This window comes from Leptonychotes weddellii, chromosome X, assembly GCF_054177405.1.
Source record: "Leptonychotes weddellii isolate Sample4059 chromosome X, ASM5417740v2, whole genome shotgun sequence".
Lineage (NCBI taxonomy): Eukaryota > Metazoa > Chordata > Mammalia > Carnivora > Phocidae > Leptonychotes > Leptonychotes weddellii.
The window spans coordinates 67,203,013-67,223,074 of NC_138385.1; the positions used below are offsets into that span (position 1 = coordinate 67,203,013).

General features: G+C 48.8%; 1 protein-coding gene across 7 annotated transcripts in view; it reads left to right on the plus strand.

The window, feature by feature from the left end:
* The window catches only part of KDM5C (lysine demethylase 5C), a 32,308-nt gene extending 12,778 nt beyond the window's left edge, over positions 1-19,530 (plus strand). For 3 of the 7 annotated variants that reach the window (XM_081808829.1, XM_081808824.1, XM_081808823.1), the window contains 16 exons: positions 595-776; positions 871-1,033; positions 7,289-7,408; positions 7,518-7,712; positions 11,747-11,928; positions 12,017-12,141; positions 12,273-12,420; positions 13,003-13,108; positions 13,776-14,134; positions 14,743-14,881; positions 15,327-15,506; positions 15,654-15,791; positions 15,983-16,582; positions 16,861-16,939; positions 17,070-17,269; positions 17,374-17,904. In XM_081808829.1, the coding sequence (XP_081664955.1) occupies positions 595-776; positions 871-1,033; positions 7,289-7,408; positions 7,518-7,712; positions 11,747-11,928; positions 12,017-12,141; positions 12,273-12,420; positions 13,003-13,108; positions 13,776-14,134; positions 14,743-14,881; positions 15,327-15,506; positions 15,654-15,791; positions 15,983-16,582; positions 16,861-16,939; positions 17,070-17,269; positions 17,374-17,739 (3,282 nt within the window). In that variant the 3' untranslated portion in view covers positions 17,740-17,904. Of the gene's footprint in view, positions 1-594; positions 777-870; positions 1,034-7,288; positions 7,409-7,517; positions 7,713-11,746; positions 11,929-12,016; positions 12,142-12,272; positions 12,421-13,002; positions 13,109-13,775; positions 14,135-14,742; positions 14,882-15,326; positions 15,507-15,653; positions 15,792-15,982; positions 16,583-16,860; positions 16,940-17,069; positions 17,270-17,373; positions 17,905-18,647 lie in introns of those variants that run through there. The other 4 variants (XM_081808826.1, XM_081808825.1, XM_081808827.1 and 1 more) reach the window with 3 other exon arrangements.
* The last annotated feature ends 532 nt before the right edge of the window (positions 19,531-20,062 follow it).

Here is a 20,062-nt window from a genome sequence, read left to right on the forward strand (position 1 = left end):
TGATTCATGGTTATATGTCAGCTGTGTGTGCTTTGGCAAGTCATTTAGTATCTCTGTTGGGTGGGGGTAATTATGCCCGCTTCCCACAGCTGCTGTGCGATTTAGATAAGATGGTATACGTAAAGAACACAGCCCGGTATCTGGCATGGCATCTCTAAGCATGAGATTGGCTATTTCTTTGTAGGATGGGGATCGTATCTACCTTACAAATTTGTTGTAAGAATTAAATGAGAAGGTGTATGAAATACTTGGAAGGGTGCCTGGCTCATTCATAAGAAGTGTTCAGGGACTGGTATATGTGGGAAAAAATGAGGGCCCAGGCCTACCTCCAGAGAAGGGAGCATTTTGGTCCAGAGTGGGGGCTTTTAGCTTGCAGGTATTTTGGTGAGTGAGTATATCTGTAAAACTCCCTAAATTGAAGGGAATTGAAATTTTGTGTGTGTGCATTTGGCAGGTAGGAGGTGGAGAACATCTATAATATTTCTCAGATGTGTCAAAGAGGTCTGTGACCTCAAAATTAAGGTTCCCTGGGCTAAAGAGCTCAGCTCCTTAGCATAAGCCTCATCCCCTTTCCACCAATACCCAACCTGACAGGAGTACGCCACCAGCGGCTGGAACCTGAATGTGATGCCAGTCCTGGAGCAGTCCGTGCTGTGCCACATCAATGCGGATATTTCCGGCATGAAGGTGCCCTGGCTCTATGTGGGCATGGTCTTCTCAGCCTTTTGCTGGCATATTGAGGATCACTGGAGTTACTCCATTAACTACCTCCATTGGTGAGTGGGGGTCCTGGGAAGCCAGGGAGGCAGGGTAGGCTCCCTCGGGACCACGTGTGTGACCACTCTGTGTGTCCCCTTTCCACGTGGCCAGGGGTGAGCCGAAGACCTGGTATGGGGTACCCTCCCTTGCGGCAGAACATTTGGAAGAGGTGATGAAGAAGCTGACACCTGAGCTCTTTGATAGCCAGCCTGACCTCCTGCACCAACTTGTCACCCTAATGAATCCCAACACCCTCATGTCCCATGGTGTGCCGGTGAGTGCTCAGGAAACAGGACCAAGGGGTAGAAATGATGTAGCGTGTCCTTCGTGGTGGTTGTGGTCGTGGTTGTGGTGGCTGTGGTGGTGGTCATCATCTGGAATCTACCCCTGCCTCTTTCTCATTCTTCTTCTATCTTAATTTGACAACTCTAATAGAGACCTCACATCATAGTAGTTAGATAAGCAATGTGATGGTGAGCCCTCTGGGCCATGTGTTTGAGGGCAGCACCTCAGGATGGCTTCTTTTCATGTCTGTATTCTAGCCAGTGGAAGAGCGAAGTGGGAGGACAGGGCAAGACAAGTCTCCTTATTCCTAAAGACGCACATCATTTCCATTCATCTCCTGTTAGTCACAATTTAGTCACATTGCCACATCTAGCTGCAAGGAAGACTGGAAAATGTGATTCTTACTCTGGATGGTCATGTCCCAGTTACAAATTCATATTGTTGTGAAAGAGGGTGAGAATGAATATTGGGGGGTTACTAGCCGTCTCTGACATGTTCTATATAGTAGCCCTTCTGGGAGCAATGGGTGTTTTTTTTAAATTATGTAATAGGTCGTAAGTTCTACGGTAGTAATTTTTTTTGCAACATGTAAGTGTATCAAGTCAACATGTTGTACACTTTAAACTTAAACGATTTTATGTCATATCTCAAGCTGGGGGGTGGTACATAACCTCTTCTTAAAGAAGTGCTAATGTCTATCAACATTTAAAATAAAAAAAGTTAAACCCAGAGTCCTAGACTGAACCTGTCCTCCTCCTCTGTGGACTCCTCTCCCACTCCATAAAATGTTTTGCTGCTTATACAGTCTGGCTTGCCTATAAGGGAATTTCTAGCATTAGCATCAGCCGGTTTTCTGATGTGGCTCTTAAGACAGCCTGATCAGCACTTCTGTACGAACAGTAATTAGTACATCCTCCACCTGTGTTTAAGTCTTATTCTGTGCTACTCCTCCTTCCCACTTCCTTCAACCTCCCCCCGGTGCTCCCCACCACCACGACCTTGGCTGCCCTGCCACTTGGTCTAATGCATAGGACATGGTAGGCAGTCACTGCATACTGAATTAATGTCTCCTTGAGATCCCCACTCATCTGTACAGTAGGGCTTTGGACTAGGCCAGTGGTTCTCACTCAAATTTCTTCTTGCCTTCAGCTTGTTTTGATACACTACATACCTTGTAATATTTTTTATTGTATACTTTAGTGATACTTAGTGATACTTAACTAAGCATTGAGGGATCTAGGGAATTAGAGGAAGTATATCCCACAACAGTTCAGGCAGCCTTTCTCCACTCAAGGTGGTGGGACGGGTGGGGTATCCTTTTCTCTCACTGCCTCACTCCTTTTAAGAACTATTGGACTCGAGAGGTAGAGGTGATCGAGGGCCCTTCCACTTCTGCTCTTCCTAAGTAGGCGTTGGGTCTGACTTTTCCTCACACTCCTTTCTTCCTCACCCATAGCACAGCATTGGTCCTTGCGTACAGTGTCAAGAAAAATTGGTAAGAGTGGAAGAGGATCTTTAAGGATTTCGATAGATAAGATATATAGCTGTTTAACTCTTACCTCTTTTTAAGAAAACTTTAATACAGATTTTTAAACATGTGCTCTTTGCTTCCAGCTCCACAGCATTTGTCCTGCTCATGGCTCACCAGCTTCTCTGGCCAGTTGCTGCTTCCCCCCCGCCCTCCCCTCACCCCCCAGCCCTGCCCCTCCTGTAGGTGGTTCCCAGCATCTCCAGGCTTTCTGGACTTGGCAGTATCCCCTCAATCCAAGGCATCTGATTTTCATATTCTCATGCTGGCAGGCTGCAGTTGTGCCAGCTGAAGCTCCCCAAGGAGCTATCTTTAGCCCACCCCCTCCCCCCTTCCCCTTTGGTGGAAGGCGGCCATTTCTTTTTATAGCTATGTAGCGTAAGTATTATCTTCATTATAAAAGAAACCTGCCCCCTTTCCAGAAAATGGAAATTTAGAGTGGTCATCTCTATTTCCTCCACACTTTGTTATGTTTCTGTTATTTTTCTACATAAATTTTGACATAAGAATAATCAGTGTATGGATTTTATAATCTCTTTTTAAGTTTAAATGGTCTAGAACGGCACTGTCCAGTTTGGTAGCCACTAGCTACATGTGGCTGCTGAGCACCTGAAACACGGCTAATCTCATCTGAAATGTTCTGAAAGTATAAAACACATGTTGGATGTCAAGGCTTAGTGTGAAAATACCTCACTAATAATACTTTTGTATGCCACATACACATTGAAATGGTGATACTGTGGATATATTAAATAAAATACATTGAAGTTAGTTTCACCTGTTTCTTTTTACTTTTTTAATGTGGCTACTAGAGAATTTAAAAGTATATATGTGGCTGGCATTATATTTCTGTTGGACAGTGCTGGTCTAGAATGATTTTTGCTTCCTTACTATGAATTGCTTATAACCATCTTTTAAAACAAACAAAAAAACCCCACAACTTTATTGCAGTATAATTTACATACCATAAAAGTCACCCATTTTAAGTACACACAGTTCAGTGAATTTACAGAGTTGTGCTACCATCACCACAATCCAGTTTTAGAACATTTGTCACCCCAAAAAGATCCTTCGTGCCCTTTTGTAGTCAGTCTCCATTCCAACCCCGAGTTCCAGGCAACCAGTCATCTGCCTTCTGTCTCTAGAGATTTCCCTTTTCTAGACAGTTCACATACATGCAATAATATGTGGTCTTTTGCATCTGGCTTCTTTCAGTTCGCATAATGTTTTCGAGGTTCATCCATGTTGTAGCATGTGTCAGAACTTCATTCCTAAATTTATGGTGGAATACTACATTTTATGGAAGTACCACATTTTATTTATCCATTCACCACTCGATGAACATTTGGGTCATTTTTAATGACTGCAGAATGTGAGGAGAGCCTTTTTAGATAACTACATAGGAAATGGTAAAGGGACATGGCCAAAGTGAGGGTGCAGGTTGAGATGAAGAGTCAGGAGCCTTAAGTTCTGTTTCTGGCCCTGCTACTTGACGCTTCTCTGGAACTCAGTTTTCACATCTATAAAATTAAGGCTGGGTCTAGATCATTCAGCAAGTACTGGCTAGAACTCCCTCTGTGTACGGGCCTTTGGCCAACACCTTGAAGACAAATAAACCGGTCCCTGCCTTTGGGTATGTGCAGTTGAGTGGAGAATAGAGGTGAGTAAATGTTAGAGGTGCTTCAAAAGGACAGCAGACTGGGTCATTGGGGGGGGGTGGTCAGTAAAGCATTTGTAGAAGTGGTGATCCTTGAAGGAAGATAAGAGTTTGCCTGTTGGAGCGTGGCTTCATCATGTGGACATGGGGTTTCAAGTAAGGGGTTCTCGGCCATGGCTTTGCCGGTCAGATTTGCGTTTTTTGGAAGATCATTCTAGTGCTTGGTAATGGGGGCCAGTGCAGTAATCCAGGCAAGAAATACTGATGTTGCCCCTAAGTAGGGATAGATTTGAGAAGAAAATGTATTGGAGGTGGGAGCTGATGTATGACCTGAATAAATGTGGAGATGTATTCATGAATGGGCAGATTCAATATTGTGAGGATGTTAATTCTCTCCATAGTAATCTAGAATCCTTACAGAAGAATTGTTGGGTTGAAGGATATAAACATTTTAGGTTCTTGATCTATATTAGCAATTTGGTTTTCCAGAGAGTAGAAGTTACTGGTCCTATTATCAGCACTGCACCTATTTCACTCTGTTCATCAGCATTGAATGTTCATCCTAAAAACCTTTGTGAGACTTCTCCTATAGATGGCAAATTAAACATAACACATGGCTGCTTCCATTCCTTACTGAAACCACTCAAATGGCACAAAGGTTTGTTTTTTTTTTTTAAGGTTTTTACAAGAGAGGATACAATGATAAAATTCTTGAAACCAGAAAATGGATGAGAAAACTGAATCTTAGGCCAGTATTGAGACATCTGAGAACCAACCAATCTGATTGATACCTCAGAATTCCCCCAGAGGTTCCGTAGTCAGTGACACCAGGCATTCTCGGAAGAAAGATGAGTGAGGTGAAAATAGGGATTGGTTCATGTCTATATAGGAAGCTGTGAGGTCCCCTTCCACACTGGGCAGCTGGAAATGTGACCCTCCGTCACTAAAGCAAAAGACTTTACTTCTGAAGAGGTAAAAATAAAAGATCTCTGGACTGAGGTCTTCTAGATACAGTTGAGGGTGGAGGTATAGTGAAGATAGTAGGATTCATCATTGTGTCCATAGTGGATGCTGAGGTTCCCAGCTGTCTTCTTCCACTTGGCTCTTAGAACACTGGCAGACAGATCTTTTTCCTCCAGGCAAAAAAATGGGAGCGTTTTCTCTGGAGACTCTGAGTGGCCCGAAAAGAAAGACCTAGAGTTTCCCAAACTGAATGGCGCTTCCAGATCACCCTGCAGTGAAGCTCACAGTTGACAGACTTCATCTATATACTCAGAACTTCCATTCAGCTTTTCCATTTCTTACTCTTAAAGTTGACAGTCACAGATTAACAGACAGCTGAGGAAACTCTAGAAAATAGAACCAACCAAACAAAACAACTTGGATAAACAGGTTAGGCAGGCAGAGAAGTAAACTTCAAAAAGGGAAAGAAACCTCATGAAGATCTTCAGAGATAAGCATATAGCACAAACTGAAATAAGAACAGGATACTATTTGAAAACACCCTGAAAACAAAAAAGAGCTCTTGGAAATTAAAACTGTGATAGTAAAAGGGGAAGAAAAAAGTTTAGAAGATCAATAGTTAAGGAACTCTCAGAAAATAGAATAAAAAATAAAGATGGGAAATGGTAAAGTTGAAAGAAGAGATTTTGTTCAGGAGGTTCAATATTCAAATAATGAGTTTTGAAAAGAGAGAATAGATGAAAACAAAGAATCAAATCATTGATGAAATCATTCAAGAAAATTTCCCTGAACCAAAAGGCTGAGTTTTCAGAATCAAAGGGCCTACCCGGTACATGAATGAAAATAGATGCACACCAAGGTATATCTGGTGAATTTTTATATCAAACACTGGGATCAGAAAAATCCTACAAGCTTCCTGAGAGAAAACAGGTTTAATTCAAAGCATTAGAAACCAGAGTGGCTTAACACTTTGCAAAAGCAACACTAGAATCTAGAAGATTAGAGCCATGCCTTCAAAATGGTTTTCAATTTAGAATTCTGTATGGTCAAATTATGAAGTACAAGAGTAGAATAGAGACATTTTTTTAAAAAAAAAGTTCTTCACACCACTTCCTGGGAAGCTATTGGAGGGTGTGCTCAAGTATAGCCAAAGAGTAAATACCAAGAAAGAGGAAGACCTGGGATCTAGGGAACAGGAGAGATCATCATGGGAGAGGGACAGTCCGGGGAGGATGACAGCTGGCTCGAGTTGGAACAGATCATAGGGCTCTGCTACAGAAAGGTGAAAACTGATAGGCAAGAGGAGGGTTGGACACTTGTCTTAAAGGTTGGGATTGAATTACTGAGACATGTGCAGAAAACTAAGCAAACTGAGAAATAATAGGAGGCTATCTTTAAAGTCTAGAGGCATGTTATTTAAGGTTGTTAAGGTAAATGCCAAAATAATCAGAAGAGGTGAAAGTGATTGGCTCTGAGAAGTGGAGAATGGCAGGGCCTGCTAACTTTAAAACAAATCTTATAGACCATTTGGCTCTTGGAACTGCCTATGTGACTGATAAAAGTAATTATTAATGAAAAAGCCATTGCCAGCTTAATGAAAAGTGGTATTTTAAATTTTTATAAAAATTAGTAGGAAAGTTGAGATATTTTGGTATGTACATTGCCTACTTTTGACGCAGATCTTCCTATTGCTGCTAACATAAATCTCAACTTTGAGAGCCGAGGCCAATGGTCCTTCCTTTTAGAATTGGAGGATCTGAGAGTCTATTGTCACATTGTTCCTTCAGGCTCTCCTTTGTCTCCTTAAGGATCCTGCTTTTTTTTTTTTTTTTTTTTAAGATTTTATTTATTTGACAGAGAGAGACACAGCGAGAGAGGGAACACAAGCGGGGGGAATGGGAGAGGGAGAAGCAGGCTTCCCACGGAGCAGGGAGCCCGATGTGGGGCTCAATCCCAGGACCCTGGGATCATGACCTGAGCCGAAGGCAGACGCTTAACGACTGAGCCACCCAGGCGCCCTGGATCCTGCTCTTAAATCAAGTTTCTCCCGACCCTGGAAAACCTGTCTCAGTGACCTTGGCCTTTTTCTTCCTCAGGTTGTCCGCACAAACCAGTGTGCAGGAGAATTCGTCATTACCTTCCCTCGTGCTTACCACAGTGGCTTCAACCAAGGCTACAACTTTGCAGAGGCTGTCAACTTTTGCACTGCTGACTGGGTGAGTCTGGAGTGTGGTGGGCTGGCAGGGAGAAGCAGGAGGGTTGTGGGGAAGCTGAGGCACCACGGCCTTCAGACTTGGCCACGCTCAGCCTTGAATCTGTCCACAGTTGCCGGCTGGGCGCCAGTGCATTGAGCACTACCGCCGGCTCCGAAGATACTGCGTCTTCTCCCATGAGGAGCTCATCTGTAAGATGGCTGCCTGCCCAGAGAAGCTGGACCTGAACCTGGCAGCAGCTGTGCATAAGGAGATGTTCATCATGGTGCAGGAGGAACGGCGTCTGCGAAAGGCCCTGCTTGAGAAGGTAGGGTGGAGGGGAGAGGGCCCTGAATTGGGCACGCTATCCTGGCAGAAGTGGGGCAAGGAAGAAGTAGGTGTAGCTTCTATTCTTGGGGTATAGTAAAAAGAACTAGATCCATCTGGATTGGAAATCACATTCCTGTGCGCATGGGTGGCTCAGTCAGTTAAGCGTCTGCCTTCGGCTCAGGTCATGATCTCAGGGTCCTGGGATCGAGTTCCGCATCGGGCTCCCTGCTCAGCAGAGAGTGTGCTTGTCTCTCTCCCTCTGCCCCTCCCTCCTGCTTGTGCTCTTTCTAGCTTGCGCTCTCTCTCTCTCTCTCTCTCAAATAAATAAATAAAATCTTAAAAAAAGGAAGGAAATCACATTCCATTGTCTGCTCTGCCATTTATCAACAACTGTGAGCAAGTTAATTTACTTCACTGTCAGTATCCGTCTCTGAAAAATGGGGATTATGATGTTTATCTTTTGGGATAGTTGAATAGATTAAAGATTATGTTTATTAAGTAACTGACCCGTAGCAAGTGCTGGTGTCACTGCTATTCGTCATTATTTAAATAACCCAACAGGACAGGCTGGCATGTGAAACCTCAACTGCTGATTTAGCTGGGTGACCTTTTCAGGTTATTTAACCTCTGATAGTCTCACTTCCCCACTCTGTAAAATGGGAATAAATACCGAACTTGCAAGGGAATTGTAATTGCTTGAGGAAGGTGATTTATGTCAAAGCATCTGTTAATTGCACTTGCATTGTAATAGCTGCTGTTATTGGTAATAGTAATGCATGAAGAAAATGATTGAAATATGGAACATTTCTTAGGAAATGCCATTTTATTACATTCAGATGATTCAGTAGCTCAAACTAGAGTGCTACTACCAAATACAAGGTGGTCCTCCTTTATTTTTTTTTAAAGCAGTCCTCTAATAGATCTCTCATAAGCAGGTGGTCAGTTGTGTTTGTAGGTGAGTGGGACTGCTGCTCATGTAGTTCAACTGCCTTCTTAAAGCTCCACACTTGCCCAGTTAGGAAGTGACTTAGTGAGAGTCCTCTTTAGTATTACAAAGGAATGCTGGTCCTGAGTGACCCCTTGCTGCCCATTTAGGGTAATACTTTCTTATGTTAAAGCTCATTTATAACTTGCCCGTGAGCATGGACTATAAGGAGAATTTCAGCTGTGGTAATGTTGGAAGTTTGTGGTGTTAGTTGGTAAGCCCCTGGGCTTTCCCAGGCATCATTTTCTCTCTCTTGAGTGCTATTATTAAATGATGAACCTGGGGTTGTTCCAGACTGTAAGAAGGAGTCGAAGCAAGGTGGGAGACTAGGTACTCTCATCCAGACATTGAGAATTCTTTATACTTGGCTCTTACCTTAGAGAAGGGTTCTGGACCCCCCAGTCTTAAAAATCTGTAGAAGATTATGTGTGTGTGTGTGTGTGTGTGTGTGTGTGTGTGTGTGTGTGTGTTTGAGTACTTTTATGGGGAGAGGGCTCCTAGCTCGCATCCAGGTCTCAGCGGAATCTATGATCCTAAAATACCTAGGGACTGCATCTGAACTTAGAGCATTCTCTGGCTTTAGAGTCAAAATATACTGTCGCCAGATTCTTACTTTGGGCAGGTTACAGACCCTCTCTCTGAGACTTAGTTTCCTCCTTAGTAAAATGGGATAGGCCTGTGAAATAGGTATCCTTAATCTGCAAATTAGAGCTAATAATAGTAAGTATTTGTTGGGTCCCCCAAACTTCTAACTGGTGTGTGCCCTTGACCAACATCTCCCCATTTCCCCCACTCCCCAGCCCTTGCAAACCATCATTCTACTCTTGTTTCTATAAGTTTGGCTTTTTTCGATTCCACGTATAAGTGACATTCTATAGTATTTTGTCTTTCTGTGTTTGACTTACTTGACTTAGTATAATGCCCTCAGGGTCCATCTATGTTGTTATAATTGGCAGTATTTCCTTCTTTCTTGTGGCTGGATAATAGTCTTGTATGTAAATACCATGTCTTCTTGATCTGTTCATCCACTGATGGACTCTTAGGTTGTTTCTGTATCTTGGCTATTGTGAATAATGCTGCAGTGATCATGGGAGTGCAGATATCTCTTTGAGATTCTGATTTCATTTCCTTTGGATATATATCCAGAAGTGAGATTGCTAAATCATAGGGTAGTTCTGTTTTGAATTTTTTGAGGTACCTCCATACTGTTTTCCAGGTAGCTGAATCAATTTACATTCCCACCAACAGTGCATGAGGGTTCCCTTTGCTCACATCCCTTGCTAACACTTACTATCTCTTGTCTTTTTGGTAATAGCCATTCTGACAGGTGTAAGGTGATATTTTGATTTGCATTTCCCTGATGATGATGATCGTCACGTTGAGCATCTTTTCGTGTACCTCTTGGCCATTTGTATCTCTCTGGAAAATGTCTGTTCGGGTTCTCTGCCTATTTTTGATCAGATTGTTAGTAGGGGGTTTTTTTTGCTATTGATGTTGGATGAGTTCCTTGTATGTTTTGGATGTTAGCCCTTTATCAAATAGATGGTGTACCGATACTTTCTCTCATTCCGTAGGTTTCCTTTCATTTTGTTGATGATTTCTTTTGCTGCACAGATGCTTTCTTTATAGCTAAATGTAGTCCCACTTATTTATTTTTGCTTTTGTTGCTTGTGCTTTAGGTGTCCTATCCAAGAAGTCATTGCCAACCAATGTCAAGGAACTTTATCACTATGTTTTCTTCTGGGAGCTTTGTGGTTTTAGGTGTCATGTTTAAGTCTTTAATCAATTTCAAGTTAATTTTCGTGAGTTTATAAGGACCCAGATTTGTTCTTCTGCTCATGGTTACTCAGTTTTCTCAGTGCCACTAATTGAAGAGACTATCCTTTACCTGTTGAGTATTTTTGGCTCTCTTACCAAATGTTAGTTGACTGTATATGCAAGGGTTTATTTCTGGGCTTAATTCTGTTCCACTGCTCTGTGTGTCTGTTTTTATGCAAGTACCATACTGTTTTAATTACTATAGCTTTGTAGTATAGTTTGAAATCAGGAAGTATGATGCCTCCAGCTTTGTTCTTCCTTGTCAAGATTGTTTTGGCTGTTAGGGGTCTTTTGTGGTTCCACTTATTCTAAATGTTCTGATACTTTTTTAAGTCCTTAGTTGCTGTACCTTTTTAATCTTCATGACAACACAATGAAGATGGTGCCATTATCTCCCATTTTATAAGATGGGGAAACAAACCCAGAGAGGTGTAAATTATTTACTCCATACCACACAACTAGTTAAATAAGTGGCAGAGCGGGATTTGTAATGTACAGCAGACTCCTATCTGATGCAGAGGTTAGATGTTACAGTCAATATAGAACAAAAACTGTTAGTCAGAATTTCCCTTTAAAAATCCCTAAAATTGGCCATAATGCATAGCGTCATACTGTCTTTCAGTTACTTCAGCATAACTGGCTTTTCTCCATTTTTGGAACAGAATGCTTTTTCTTCATCTGAGTAACAGATGAAGTCATTGGCATAGGTTTGGAAGCCATGTTGTTGAAAAAAAAAAAATTGTATCTTTAAACACTGGACACAAGCACAGAGTTTTGTTTCTGTGAGTTCTATATGTGCTTTGCAGTGTGTCCTGCCTGCCAGGCTGCCGGCACGGCGCCTGGAACACAGGCGCTGAGTGACTCGAAGCCAGCCTCGTTCCCCTTGTTCTCAACCTTTCCCTTGGCCATTCCCACACAGTGCCACCTCTCTGGCGCCTTGGCCCACCACTTTCCTCACCTCCTCTCACCCTAAAGGCCCTTTCTGGTGATCTGATTCTCACCTGATTTTTTTTTTCCTCTCAGCCCACACTGATCTTGCCCTGGTTCATCCTATTTCCCCAGTGTGGAGAGCTTGAACTTCACAGAGGCAGTATGTTCTGTGGGGTTTGCTCTCTAGAACTCTCAGCACAGATTGGAGTCTAACGTGGGGCTCAGTTGTGGCAGAGATAGGGGCCTATCTGCAGCCCTGTTCTGGTTCTATATAACGCGCGTGGGTTGAATGCCCCCAGGGCATCACGGAAGCTGAGCGAGAGGCTTTTGAGCTGCTCCCAGATGATGAGCGCCAGTGCATCAAGTGCAAGACCACGTGCTTCCTATCAGCCCTGGCCTGCTATGACTGCCCAGACGGCCTTGTCTGCCTTTCCCACATCAATGACCTCTGCAAGTGCTCCAGTAGCCGGCAGTACCTGCGGTAAGCAGGGGGCCTACTGAAGGAAGCAGGCTGAGGAGGGGGCTGCAGAGCTGGGCCAGATGTGTGCTTCCCTGCCATCTTCCTCCAGGTATCGATACACCTTGGATGAGCTCCCTGCCATGCTGCATAAACTGAAGGTTCGGGCCGAGTCCTTTGACACCTGGGCCAACAAAGTTCGAGTGGCCCTGGAGGTGGAGGATGGGCGGAAGCGCAGTGAGTGATGGGGGGACGGAGGGACTCCACAGGCAAGTTCTCTTCCCTTTTCTTCTGGACCCCACTCCCACCCCCTTCCTCTGCCTTTACTCAGTACTGCCTACTCCTTGCTGCTTTCATTCTCTCTCCAGGCCTTGAAGAGCTGAGGGCGCTAGAGTCTGAGGCCCGTGAGCGGAGGTTCCCAAACAGTGAGCTGCTGCAGCGACTGAAGAACTGCCTGAGCGAGGCGGAGGCTTGCGTGTCCCGGGCTCTGGGACTCGTCAGCGGCCAGGAAGCTGGGTATGGCAGTGGGAGGTGGCGGGCTCAGATTCTGCCTGCTGAGGAGCTGGCACCTAGGAGGAGTGGACTCTGAGCGCCACTGGGCAGATGACAAGCACTGCCGTGTGGGGTGGCCTAAGAGGTGTTGGGAGGGCAAGGAGATCAGGCAACTAGAATGGAGAAGAGTGCTAAGAAAGCTAGAAATGGTCCTTTTTATCAGTACCTGGAGATTTCCGGCAGGCTTAGGGATTTTGTGGGCAAGGAGGAGTTGTGGAAGGTTTAGGGACAAGAAAAGAAGCATCAGCCTGATCAGAGAATTCACGGTAGAGGATGAGTTGAAAAGTCCAGCTTCTGTTACCATCATTTAATTTCTAAACTACCCCCCCCCAGCCATATATCCTATATTCCCCCCTTCTCATTTGCTCTCATCATATGAATGTGCTGATATATTAAACCCACCTCCTCTAATCTGGACAGTTGGGGGCACTGTGGAGTAGGAGAGATCAAGGTGGGCAGGTGTGAGGAAAGGCATTGGATCTGAGCACAGAGATGGAGGGAGGGGACTGGGTTTGGACCTGAAACCCCACATGTGAAACTCCATAGCCCCCACAGGGTGGCTGGTCTACAGATGACCCTGGCTGAGCTCCGGGCCTTTCTGGACCAGATGAACAACCTGCCTTGTGCCATGCACCAGATTGGGGATGTCAAGGTGAGGAAGAGTGCACTTGGAGTGCTGATGAGGGTTCAGGGGGATTGGGAGACCTGAGCAGCAGGCCACTCTTGGCTTCCTTAAAAAGCGTCAAACGTTTGGGCAAGACAGGATGCGCCTGTTAGAGTAACAGGAGCTGGGAGGCAAAGGGGCAGGTGGCAGGGGTGTAAGTACAGGATGCAGAGTCAAGAGAAGGTGTCCTGGTGGAGGTGGATGAGGAGAAAGGAACAAGGATGTTTGTGGGCCTGGAAAGCTGAGTCAAGTTCAGGAAGGGAGAGGAGAGGTGGGACGAAGAGGGCAGTGGACACCAGTGGAAGCATAGGGGTTTGTGAGGAGGCCAAGCATAGCAGAGTGTTTTTAGGGCAGAGGGTCTCCTGGTGCTGTACATCAGAATCCTCTGGGGACTAAAACAGAGCATAGACTCCTGACCAAACCCTATTAAGACTCTCTAAGGGTGGGGCCCAGGAATCTGTGTTTTAACAAATTCCCCAGGGTATTTTAGCGGGCAGGGAACCTTAGGGCATGGCAGAGGAGGAGAGCTCAGCCCATGTTAGGCTCTCTTCCCAAATACTGGCGGGTAAGAAGGTAGGTGGGGCAAAAGTATTTGGTGGTGGGACCTCCAAGTGGGTCCAGCTGAGGAGTTCGTTCTTCTTCTGTATCCTGGTAGGGTATTCTGGAACAGGTGGAGGCCTACCAGGCTGAGGCCCGTGAGGCCCTGGCCTCACTGCCCTCCAGTCCAGGGCTACTGCAGTCCCTGTTGGAGAGGGGGCAGCAGCTGGGGGTGGAGGTGCCTGAAGCCCAGCAGCTCCAGCGGCAGGTGGAACAGGCACGATGGCTGGATGAGGTGAAGCGCACGCTGGCCCCCTCAGCCCGAAGGGGCACCCTGGCTGTCATGCGGGGACTGTTGGTCGCGGGTGCTAGTGTAGCCCCTAGCCCTGCTGTCGATAAGGCCCGGGCTGAGCTGCAGGAGCTGCTCACCATTGCCGAACGCTGGGAGGAGAAAGCCCACCTCTGCCTGGAGGCCAGGTAGGTCCAGCCGCCCCCCAACCCCCCCCTCCCCCGCCCCGACCTTCAAGGTTTAGTGGGAAAGCGGATGGGGTGATTCCCATGGGTGGCCTTGGGTACCAGACTCCAGTGCTGGTGTATTGACTTTCTTCCTTTTTTTTGTTCCCTAGCTTATCTTTCTTTCTTTCTTTTTTTTTTTTTAAACTACATGTACACATAGAGACAGAGCTAGGCTTACGGGGAAGCAGAGATGGACAGATACAGACATGGATAGAGGACTAGCCCCACTGGCTGACGTGGGCACACGCACTAACGGGCGGACAGGTGCCGGGCAAAGCCCCGCAGGGCCCCCTGACAGACTGCGGCACCAGGGGAGCCCCGCCACTTGTTCCGGCCGTGCGAGCAGGCTGACAGGCAGACAAGCCGAGGCGCAGAGGCCACGGCGGAAGTTGGGTGGGGGCATGCGGTCTGGAGCGAGCAGGACCGGCAGCCCCCTGTAGGCAGAGTGCTAGCAAGTAGGCCCAAGTGGCCGCTCCAGGGGCCCCTGCCGATGTATCTGGTGGGCAGGCCAGGCTGCCGGTCAGGCAGATCACTCTAGACTGAGGCCTCTTTTTTCCCCCTACCTTTAGGCAGAAGCATCCACCAGCCACGCTCGAGGCCATAATCCACGAGGCAGAAAACATCCCTGTTCACCTGCCCAACATCCAGGCTCTCAAGGAGGCTCTTGCTAAGGCCCGGGCCTGGATAGCTGACGTGGACGAGATTCAGGTGAGGACCCTGTCGCCCCCTGAACCTCCACCCTAGATCTTCAGTCCAGCCAGGAGAGCTGGCATACATTGGGTTAGGCTGGGTTGGCTAGAGAAGCAGTCCAGCCCAGTGAGAGGAGGCAGAATGTGCTTGGCAGCGAGCCATGGGAGGCCAGCCTGAGGGTGGAGAGGTTGCGGAAAGGGTCAGGAGGGTAGGGGCAGGGAGGGTGGAAGAGGCAGGCCACAACAAAATGATGAGTCCGATGGTCACGGGCACTGACCGGATTACCTGCGGGCTGAGCCGGCGGTTGTGGGGGTTGTAGGGGGCACTTCCCTTAGCATGATCCCTGTTTGGTTCTGCCCAAAGACTGCAAGTCTGGTGCCTCTTCCCGGCTCAGGGCCGGGCACATAGTAACCTCGGTAGATGCTGGCAAGTTGACTTGAGCTCTCTCTCGCCTCTGCCCCAGAATGGCGACCACTACCCCTGCTTGGATGACTTAGAGGGCCTGGTGGCTGTGGGCCGGGACCTACCTGTGGGGTTGGAGGAGCTGAGACAGCTAGAGCTGCAGGTGCTGACAGCGCACTCCTGGAGGGAGAAGGCCTCCAAGACCTTCCTCAAGAAGAACTCTTGCTACACACTGCTGGAGGTGAGGCCTGGGCCCTGACACCCCAGCCTCTCCTGCCTCCGGCCCGGCTGTTGCGAGGCGGCTCACAGGAGACTGGGGGGGTTGGGGAGCCCTGGCAGTGGGAGGGAGGGGAGGCCTACTCATCCGCGCCCTGTCTGTCTGCCTTAGGTGCTCTGCCCGTGTGCAGATGCCGGCTCGGATAGCACTAAGCGCAGCCGGTGGATGGAGAAGGAGCTGGGGTTGTACAAATCTGACACGGAGCTGCTGGGACTGTCCGCACAGGACCTCAGGGACCCAGGCTCTGTGGTAAGGAGCGAGGACCCACAGTGAGAGGAGAGCCTGGCGTTGATAAGTGTCTGAGCGGGGCCACCCTGGGCGGACCGCTTGCTCCCTGGGCCTCGCTTCTCCTGGTTTGGGAGTAGGGTGTTAATGGGGCCAGAGGAGGGAGGGGACGGACGGGCCGCTGACGTCCTCTCCCGCTGTCCTGGGCATGCCAGATCGTGGCCTTCAAGGAGGGGGAACAGAAGGAGAAGGAGGGTATCCTGCAGCTGCGTCGCACCAACTCCGCCAAGCCCAGTCCACTGGCGTCGTCGGCCACGGCTTCCTCTGGACCTTCTGTCTGTGTGTGTGGGCAGGTGCCGGCTGGGGTGGGAGCGCTGCAGTGTGACCTGTGTCAGGACTGGTTCCATGGGCGATGTGTGTCGGTACCCCGCCTCCTCAGCTCCCCGAGGCCTAGTCCCACCGCGCCCCCACTGCTGGCCTGGTGGGAGTGGGACACCAAATTCTTGTGTCCGCTGTGCATGCGCTCACGGCGCCCGCGCCTGGAGACCATCCTGGCACTGCTGGTGGCCCTGCAGAGACTGCCCGTGCGGCTGCCTGAGGGCGAGGCCCTGCAGTGTCTCACAGAGAGGGCCATCAGCTGGCAAGGCCGCGCCAGGCAGGCTTTGGCCTCTGAGGACGTGACTGCTCTGTTGGGACGGCTGGCTGAGCTTCGCCAGCGGCTGCAGGCTGAGCCCAAGCCTGAGGAACCCCCTACCTACCCTTCAGCCCCTGCCTCTGACCCTCTCAGAGAAGGCAGTGGCAAGGATATGCCCAAGGTGAGCTGCCCGCTCCAGCTCTGGCCCTCACATTCCTGTCGCCTAGCCCCCGCCCCCGTTTAGGCTCCAGCCCTGTCCCCGCTCTCTGACTTCTGACCTCTCTCTCAGCCCGGCCTCCCTGCCCCATTCTACATTCTGTCCAGATCCCCCGACTGCTCCCTGCCGCAGCCTTTGTCTGCTCTCCTCCTCCAGGAGGCAGAACGTGCCGAGTCGGGGGTCGGTGGGGAATAGGGCCTGGTTCTTCAGTCACCACCATCCGTTCTCGCTCTCTTTGGCAGGTCCTGGGCTTGCTGGAGAACGGAGACAGTGTGACCAGCCCTGAGAAGGTAGCCCCGGGGGAGGGCTCAGGTAAGAGAGGTAGGTCTAGGTGTGGGTAGGCTGCTGATTGGATATCCCCAGTGCCCCGTGTGCTCCTCGGCTCGGGGGGGGGGGGCGGGGGTACAACCCGGAGCAGCCTCTAACCCAGCCTGTCCCCGCAACCCACCAGACCTGGAGCTGCTGTCCTCGCTGTTGCCACAGTTGACTGGCCCCGCGTTAGAGCTGCCTGAGGCCACCCGGGCCCCTCTGGAGGAGCTCATGTTAGAAGGGGACCTGCTTGAGGTGACCCTGGATGAGAACCACAGCATCTGGCAGCTACTGCGGGCTGGGCAGCCTCCAGACATGGAGCGGATCCGCACACTTCTAGAGGTGAGGACAGGGATCATGGACAGGGCCAGGAGGTCAGGCCAAGGAGGCAGGGATCCCAGGCCTGACCACTGGCCCACACCTCTTTCTGCCTGTCTGATACACAGCTGGAGAAGGCAGAGCGCCATGGGAGCCGGGCACGGGGCCGGGCATTGGAGAGGCGGCGACGGCGGAAGGTGGATCGGGGTGGGGAGGGCGATGACCCAGCCCGAGAGGAGCTAGAGCCAAAGAGGGTACGGAGCTCAGGGCCAGAGGCCGAGGAGGCCCAGGAGGAGGAGGAGCTGGAGGAGGAGACTGGGGGTGAGGGCCCCCCCCAACCCCTGCCCACCACTGGCAGCCCCAGCACCCAGGAGAACCAGAATGGCTTGGAGCCGGCGCTAGGGGCCACTTCAGGCCCCTCGGCCCCTTTCTCTACTCTGACTCCTCGGCTGCATGTGCCCTGCCCGCAGCAGCCGCCTCAGCAACAGTTGTGACAGTGGCTGAGCCTAGCACAGACCCCCCACAGAGAAACCCCCTTGGCCTCAAGGATCCTCTTTCTGACCATCAAGCCTGCTTCTTGGGAGGTGGGCAAGAAGGGGGGATGGCCACCCCCCCCACCCCACCCCCCGAGCCCACTCCTGAGTCCCTTGACTTTTATATTCTGACTCCAAGGTATTGTTCAGACCTCAGCTCCTGGGGGCCGGCCCCTGGAGTCCCCCTCCCTGGTAGCCTCTAACCAGCATTCCCAGACACCTGAGGCAGATAGACAGATGGATGGGCAGGTGGGCAGGGGGGTGGCTGGGGCTGGGCCAGCACCATTCCAGAGACAAGGCCAGTGCGTATGCAAACTGGGGGAAAACTCCTCTCCCTTCTCTCCCCAGTTCTGGCCCTGGCCAGGCCATGCTACACTAACCTCACCTCCCTCTCACTCTTTCTCCTCCCTCCCCTTTCCTGCCTCTCCCTCCCACCCCCCCACCCCGACCCTACTTTCTCCCCCCTTCCCTCTCCTTTCTCCTCCCCCTTCCCCTGACTGTTCCACCCAGGAGGAGGAAACTTCACATAGCTGTGCTCACAGTTTTTTATTTTAAATGAATTTGGTTGGGGAGCTGAGCAGGCTCCCTGTGATCTGAAGAAAGCTTTTGGTGCTTGTCCTCACAACCACCTTGACCTTCTCTCCCTGTCCTGCCCTGTCTCCTTTCCTCCTCCTGGGTTCATGTTGTAATAAAAGAAGATCGTTGGTGTGTAATTAATTTGTTCAAAAAAAAAAAAAAAGGCAAAACAAGAAACTTGGTTCCAACTGAAGCCTATTTTAATTTTATTTTATTATTTTCCTCTTGTTAGAAATAAAACCCTTAGCAACATTTTTTGGAAATATGTTTCTGAAGTGCATTTCTCTTTGAAGGGGGAGAACAGTGCCTCCATCACCTGTCAGCGGAGGGCTGAAGTCTGGGAGCTCTGGGTTCTGAAAACAAGTTCTACCGGGTTCTCCTTACCTGTGGGCAAGACATCCTGAGTCTCCCCCCACCCCATCCCCAAACCAGTTTTCCCCATCTCCCAACAGATGGGCCTGACACCTCTCACCTAAACTTCTGCCCCAGCCCCCTCCCACTTTATGCCCTCCAGTCCGTCCTCAAAGCCCCCCCAGAGGCATTTTTGGTTTTGGCTTTATTGAGATATAATTTATACATCGTAAAGTTTACCTGTTTTAAATGTAAAATTCAGTGATTTAGAGCGATGTTTCTAAAGTACAGAACTGATCATGTCACTCTTGCTGCTTAAAACCATCCATGATGCTTTATTGCCCTTAAGAACAAGGTTATATTTATAATCTCATTCTTTCTGGAATGCTTTCCTGTCCGACCCATATGCCATGTTCAGGGATGCTTCCCTGACTTTTCTCTACCCTAAAGGGTTTCTTTGGCCCCTGTGAATGGAGAGTAAAGCTCAGATGTGTGGTCATTTGCAGCCCAAGTTCACTTTTACAGCTTTATTGTGATATAATTTATATACATGATACAGTTTACCCACTTAAAGTATACAATTCAGTGGCTTTTAGTATATTCTAGTTGTGCAACCGTCACTGCAAAAGATTTTAGAATGTTTTTTCATCATTCCAAAATGAAACCACACTCCTTAGGCATCACATCCCCGTCCCATCCCCCCACCCCCCACCCCATCCCACCTCACTCCCCCCACCCCGTCCCCCTGGCCCTTCAACCCTAGGCTACCACTAATCTATATGGATTTGCCTATTTTGGACATTTTATATAAATGGAATCATACAATTTGTGATCCTTTGTGACTGTGTTCTTTCACTTAGCATAATGGTTTCAAGCTGAGTTCGCTTTTAAATGTAAATATGAATGGTGCCTTTATATTGGACAGTTTTCTTCCCCCCCGCCCCCCCTTTCTGGGCCCCGGAGTTCTGTTTTGTTTTGTTTAAGATTTCATTTATTTAGAGAGTGAGCGTGTGTGTGAGCAGGGGGAGGGGCAGAGGGAGAGAGACTCTCAAGCAGACTCCCCACTGAGTGCAGAGCCCCAACCTGGGGCTCAGTCTCACGACCCTGAGATCATGACCTGAGCCGAAACCAAGAGTCGGGTGCTCAACCGACTGAGCCACCCGGGTGCCTCCAGAGTCATGAAAATGAGGGTGTTGGACTAGATCGGGGACTATCACTACTCTGCCCTTTCTCATCGTGCGTGTTCACTCAGTGGGTTCATTTTGCTCCATTTCTCCCCCTTCCCAAGATTTCCAGTTGATAGGAACCTAGTGATGAGTGAGAAGGCCCACCCTCTTCTGGTAGCTTTGATTGGTGG